This window comes from Oryzias melastigma, linkage group LG10, assembly GCF_002922805.2.
Source record: "Oryzias melastigma strain HK-1 linkage group LG10, ASM292280v2, whole genome shotgun sequence".
Classification (NCBI taxonomy): domain Eukaryota; kingdom Metazoa; phylum Chordata; class Actinopteri; order Beloniformes; family Adrianichthyidae; genus Oryzias; species Oryzias melastigma.
The window spans coordinates 20,794,150-20,801,125 of record NC_050521.1 but is presented as its reverse complement, the minus strand read 5'-3'; the positions used below and the strand labels follow the sequence as shown (position 1 = coordinate 20,801,125).

Here is a 6,976-nt window from a genome sequence, read left to right as displayed (position 1 = left end):
AATATTTAATTGTACAGAAAAAAGGTGTTCCTAAAATTGCAGGATGTTATTTATGGAGTTTGCAGGGAGATCATCTCTCACACATGAAAGGCTGAAGAAAACCTTTGACATAAATTAGAATCATATTTGAGAAATTGATCAAACTGAGGTTTTAAAATGAGTGTTGTGAGTAACTCATTACAAAAGTGTTATTAGAGTAATAATTATTATTACTTTTTTGATTTGACGAAATAGATTACAGCACGACTACTGAGTTAATAGTATCATTTTACTCATTAAATGTTCAGTAAATTGTCTATTACATGCAAATTGTAACAGTTTGAAGCAGAAACTACTGGAAGTTAACAAAATACGAAACCAAAAAAAAATTATTTGGTAGTTTTATTGTTTAGATCTCTCTGAGGTACGTGGACCTCAGCCTCTCTTTTTGCTCATATTATTTACAGTGTAGAAAGTCTATAGAGTAAATTTGAGAACTAAATTGACTAAAGTTGGTCCATTATTTGTGCTTCGCCTGATCAAAAATTAAATATATATTGTGAGTGTCAGCATTAATTTAATTCAATTAGTTATTACACCACATTGCCTTTTCTAATGGTTAAAACGTTACCACACATTTTGAACACTCTGGGAGTACTTTTGGACAGCAAGTCATTTAAAGACTGGGCTTGAAGATTAATTACATTTAAAAAGATGTGTGTTTACTTAAACTAAAATTGTTTTTTCATACAAAAAAAATGGATTACTGAAGTTTTATTTCTTTTATTTGGGTATATCTGCTTAGATTAAAGTCATTTGTTTTAAATGTAAACTTATGCCATTTACAATAATAATTTAGTAACTATGTTTTTATGTTTTTAATTGAGAGTAGATAAAAAAAACAGTTGTTTTAACGGTAAGTCCTGATTACGCCAATGACCATAATACTTTGACTACTTCCTTAAGTGATTAATCATTACTACCAATAGTGACCCGCCCACCCTCTCAAAAACTGTATATATAATCTCTTTGGATACGAGTCATTACTGCAGTGCTTCACTGAAGTCATACTGAGGTAGGCTGGTTGGTTGTTTACTTCAAAAATAACAAATTCATTGCATTTTATTTTCACTTATATACATTAAGGGTAAACATTATTTGTCCCAGGTAATTCTGTGAAGGCGCCACTGCTGGAGGTATGTGATATTCTTGATTTTTGCTTGCTCTGTCCGCAGCTCTATTTATCAATTGCAAGATTTTTGATGAATCAGCAAATTAACGCATGTTTGGGGCTTCTGCGTTCCAAACTCTCGTGCTATTGCATTGCTATACAAGTTTTTACGTGTGTTTTTGGACTCTATGTTGAAAGTTAAACCAGTTGAACTTTGATCAGATAGGGACTCAGATTTAGGGTTGGGCACCGAAGTTCAGTTCCAAGTAGGAACCTTTATGATTTGCGCGGTTCTACCGAAACCGAAAGATGCGGCTGCAAACGGTGCCGGATTTCGGTTCCAAAGTTCATTGAAGTTTCATTTGTCTGTGGACATGTCAATCACTTGTACTCCCTTCTGATTTTTTACGATTCAGCCTATCTATTTACTTTCTTGTGTTCGTGGGCGGGCTCATATAAAACCGCCGAGATGGTCGGCTTCCGCAACGTCGGTGGCCGGGACTTTCGCTGTGAATAGTGGAGTTTCCGCATTTTTAAACAACGCTGGAGCCCCATCCCAAAATGAAACAATGAATCGTTTCCTCCTTGTTGGGCTGCTAATAGCAGAAAGCTCGGCTCGGCTCCGCCCACCACCACAGCGGGTCGTCATTATCTGCTGCGCTTTGCAGCCGTGTGATTGACATTTATCTTCCGCCTTATTTTATTGAAATAAAATATTGCTTTTGCCCAAAAACAACTGCAAATAAATGCCACATTCCTGATTTAATTTAATAAAATGTCAGGCTAAAATTTCAAGGACGTTTAAGTTTATTTAAGACGGAGTTTTATATTATGCTTTATATTACGTGCGCACAGCTGCACGGCAGGAGGGAGTCTGCGCTTGTTTGAAGCCGTTCTGCTTTGGGTTTAGGAAGATAAAGGCATTATTTTTTATTACTGAAGTACCGCAATAAGCACCGAAAGGGAACCGAAACCGAAACCAAAGAACCGCGGTAGCACCGGAACCGCATCAGAACCCATCGCTGCCCAACCCTACTCAGATTTGGTGAGATCTATATAGCATCCTTTTTTTTTGTCATGGAAGATCCAACCATTTGAAAATCGATCCTGAAAGAAGAACAAAAACAGCAGTTTGTGCCGGGTCGGAATACGGTGACAAGCCTTTCACATATTGGAACCCACCAAAATAAAAGCCTTGGGGAAAGTTTTACAAGATTAGCACCACCACATTTCTCGTCCAACTGCAAGTTTAGCTGCTTGTATTGAGTAGTGACAGTCCAGTGTGAACACCGTATGGTAAAAGAAAGTTCAAGAACTTGTGTTCTATGAATTCTTAGATGTGTGTCAAATGCCTGTTGTGTTTGTAGAATCAGAAAAAAGGTAATAATTACATGTTTGTTCACTTTGAGTTACCCATTTCAGGTTAGTCAAAGCAGATTCAAGTTACACAAGAAAACTATCCTCTTCTTGTGATGACCAACATTGTCTTTCTTGTTCTTCTTAGTGCGACATGAGCTTCCCACCACCCCCTCCACCACCTCCACCTTACAACCCACATGGCAGGCCGCCCCCTCCCCCCTTTCAACCACAGGGCTTCGCACCCCAGTATTATCCAGCTGGTTCCCCAGTTGTCCCCGGAACTCCTTATCCAGGAGGAACCGCTTCCCCTTATGCCCCCCCAGCGGGATATCCTCCCTATCAGGGACAACCCGAGCCATACCACCAATGTCCGTCCCAACCTGGGGATGATGATAAACGATCCAAGAAGCGCAAAGGTAAGACACAGTCACCTGTGAGGTGTAATGCTAAATATGATTACAATGAAATAAGACTTGGAGTGAGATGCATCAGTTATTTTTTTGCCTTTATAACAGCCTCTTCTATAATATAATATAATATGATATAATATAATATAATATAATATAATATAATATAATATAATATAATATAATATAATATAATATAATATAATATAATATAATATAAATACAGATACATTATAAGGGCAATGAATAAGTTGTGTTTTATTTCATTTATATTTCTAAAATGTATCTTGATAAGATACCAAGTGACTGGAACTCTCCACCTGGTTATGCATAACTGTTATCTCCTCAGACATTAGACAGTAGTTACAGCACTTCCTCTTGATGAGATTTTTTTTTCTGCAGAACAGCTTTATCCAGATCTCCCAGTTTCATGTATGTGACAAAGTCAGTATATATATAAAATATATACATTATATAAATATTATTATATGGTATATAACATATAAAATACACGTATTGATACGTCTTTTCCTCTCTTCCTTTAGCATGCAGTTATGAGGATTCTATCTGATTTTGTTCCACCTTGATTAACAAACAACTAACAGTTAGTTTACTTTTGCAAAATGTTTAAACTTTGTTTTCATTTCTGTCTTGACAGAGTGCAAGAGAATTGCTGCCACTGTTGGAGGGACGGCTTTAGGACAAATGATCTGGTTGGGCATTAAATGCACTATTGAAGAACTGGTTCCATAGAGCCCCCACCCTGAAACAAATAAAAATGAGATGTTACATTTGTTTTGTTTTAATCCTCGATTACTAGGAATGTAAAGGAAACAGAAAGTTTTTTTCATTGTCAAACTCTGAGGTGGAAGGATATTTATTAAAGATTGTGTTAAAGCCTTTTACTTGGACCATGACCTCTAATGCAGAAGCAATTTTTTAAAGCCACCTTTTGATATGATTGATTAAATTTGCTAATAGGATAACATTGGTGTAAATTTGGTCTGTTGTATGAAATATGATAATTTTATGTATTTAATGCAACTTTTATTGAAACAATAGAGGACAGATTAATCTGAAATAAAGGATACATATCCAACTATAACAAACCATGTTAAAGTTTAAAGACTAAAATGTATTAAAGCTCTTTACAAATTTAAAGTTGTATCTTTACAAATTTTTGCTTTTTCAAGTTTGTTTTATTACCTGAACTGTAATATACTTAATAATAAAATGTCTAATAACAAAAACAAGTTGCTTTTAGACTACTTATGTATGAAATTTAAGTTGCTTCATAAGTAGATGTTTCCTCCTTTGTTTTTTTTTGTTTGCTATCTAACTGTCTGCTAGTCATGGTTTCTCTTTCTAAACCTTATCATATGTTACCACAAGTTTTCAGGAATAGCAAGAGCCAAGATAACTTCCTTATTATTCTAAGATTAGCACTATCAGAGATATTACGGGCTGTAAAATTATATTCATCTAATGCAGCAAGAAACTATTTGTCAAATGTTCATCTTAGGTGCATGTCCACTGTGAGAGACAGTGATGAATTTTGGACAAGCAGCAAGCGATTAAGGGTGGTTTTCTTGAAAGGAGCACATTGTAGTAATCTATTCCTGATGTTATAAAAGCATGACTCAAGATTTCAGCACTGGCTCTAGAGAGAAAGAATCCAACTCGGGTGTTATTCCTCAGATGATAAAATGCAGTTTTAGTTACTAAATTCATGTGTTGGTCAAAGCTAAGATCTGCATCTCATAGAGTTTTTGTCAAATAAAATTGGACTCTTTCTCTCTCAGCTTTAGGACTTATAAGCAAGACCTCTGTTTTGTCTTGGCATTAAAAATGACTTCTTCATTTAAGATAATAAATATGGATTTCAGTATATTGGAAATGTAAATGTTAAAGAGCCCCTACCATGAGAATTCTCCTTTTTGAGGTTTTAAATGCATTTTACTGTTCATTCCTAAATAACCCCAAAGCAGTATTTTGATTCGTTCATGTATTTAAGAGTAATCCTCTAAAAACTGGGCTGTCAGCAGCCCCTCTTATACCCACGAATACAAGCGGGTGCTCTGACAGCTCCGCCCCCAGACTAACACAACACTCAATTTCTCCATAGAACTGATCAGCAAAAATACTTTCATTTTAGATGCAGATTACCATATATTTTCAAATTGGGTCCTGTCTACAATAAATTCTAGCTCAAACATCTGTTTGCTACTTGTTTCAATGTAAAATGCTGACAAGACGATATTTATTGAAATCATTTGGATCCTTATGGGGTGCCATTTGCAATTCAGACAAGTACAATTTTGACATCAACGTTTTCAGATTTTAACGTGTTTTAGGATATAAAACAGGTTTTGTTTTTCAAATGCATATTGTCGCCCTTAAATTAATGTATTTATACATTTTACATTTACTAACTAAATAGCTAGTTAGCAAGCTAAAAACGTAATTTTAAGCTAAATATTTATTTTAAAATGATATATTTAGCCTACAAAGAAAATATTTAATTTGATCAAATTTAATATTTAGTTTTCACATTAAATAATTATATCTAATCTAAATATTTATTTTCTAAACTAAAATGAAAGTTTTGTAACTAAATTAGTTTGGAGTTAAATATTTAGTTCTCTTACTAAGTATTTAGCCAATGTTTTAATTAATTAATTTATTTTTAAATTCTGATATTATTTACTGGACGAAGCAAGTGTTGGCATCCCGTTGGAAATGCATTGCTTTTCGGATAAACACAACACAAAGGGGAGGAGTTTCCAAAAATTGACGGGAGGGACAAATAAATTTTGTTTTGGTATATTTCACAATCTACCAGTCAAAAAATATGTATCTGTAAAATGAAAAAGAGAATAACAACAAGCACTAACAACAAGGAAAACAATCCTATCGCTGTATGTCAGCAACAAAGAATAAAAATACGCGCAGCCAGGGTTGGACTCGAACACGGGTCTTCCGTGTTAAAGGTTTGGTCAAATTTTGGTCAAATTGTAAAAGTGTTTCTATAAAATTGTAAAAGTGTTTTGGTTAAACTTGTAAAATTTTTTTACTCAAACTTGTAAAAGTGTTTTGGTCAAATCGTAAAAGTGTTTCATCAAAAAAGTGTTTCACGTAAATGTTTTATTGTTTTGCACTTCCCGGCCACCGTGGTAATGCCCGCAAGACTGAAATGAATGACACTTGTTGTGTGCAGAGCTGAACAACCAATCACGGTGAGGTATCTGGCTCTGGAGAGCGGGACATCGCCGGGCTGTCCAGTGCCTCACTCACTTATTTATTCATTCCTCCAGTCAGCTGGGTGGAGGAAAAGCCATAAAGCCGCTGAAAGTGCTTTCATACCAAACGCAATTCGCGTGCCCCGCCCCTCTTTCGCCGCGTGGCAAATTCACAGCTTGCTGCTTGTCAAAAAGCGCATTTCTTCTGTGGGAGGAGCAACCATCTCTGTCTGTGGATGTCTCACATATGAATAGGAGACACATATGGCGTTTTATTTATGTCAAAACTCCATGCAGAAATAAGACATCTCCGCGCACATATCAAACATTTCGCGCAGACAAATCAGACCCTTGCGTTTGCGAGCGCTTTTTCCTCCTCCACGAGCAGAATAAGTCCTCTTGCGAGAGAATGATTACTTCTCTCTACTTCTGTGTGAGTGATGCGGCGCTCGCGTGTAGAATCTCAGTGAGCGCGCTGCTCTCAGCTCAGAAATGAACGAGGTGCTGTTAATACAGACATCTGAAACTGAATAAAAATAGCTTTCTCTAGTCCAGTGTTTCTCAATTATTTTCTCTTATGCCCCCTGTTCTGAAGATGGACTGAGGTGTTGTTCTCAAGTTCGCCTCTAGAGGGCGTGGATGTTTTTTAAGTATTTAAAAAGGATAAGTTGAAACCGAAAGTAAACAGAGCAGGGGCCCGTTTCAAGAAGCAGGTTCAACAAATTTAGAGTTCGAACCATAGACTTAATATATAATTAGACGCAGCATCTCTGACGTCACCCATAGACTTCCACAGTCCCTGAAATGAAGCCTGAATATTC

At 36.0% G+C, this 6,976-nt stretch overlaps 1 protein-coding gene across 1 annotated transcript; it reads left to right on the top strand.

Moving 5' to 3' along the window:
• Window positions 1-1,143: 1,143 nt before the first annotated feature.
• Window positions 1,144-4,169, top strand: LOC112153808 (leucine-rich repeat extensin-like protein 6). Its single transcript, XM_024284222.2, has 3 exons — window positions 1,144-1,175; window positions 2,655-2,925; window positions 3,575-4,169. Exons 2-3 carry the CDS (start codon window positions 2,661-2,663, stop codon window positions 3,667-3,669), a joined length of 360 nt encoding a protein of 119 aa, XP_024139990.1. The 5' UTR covers window positions 1,144-1,175; window positions 2,655-2,660; the 3' UTR covers window positions 3,670-4,169.
• The last annotated feature ends 2,807 nt before the right edge of the window (window positions 4,170-6,976 follow it).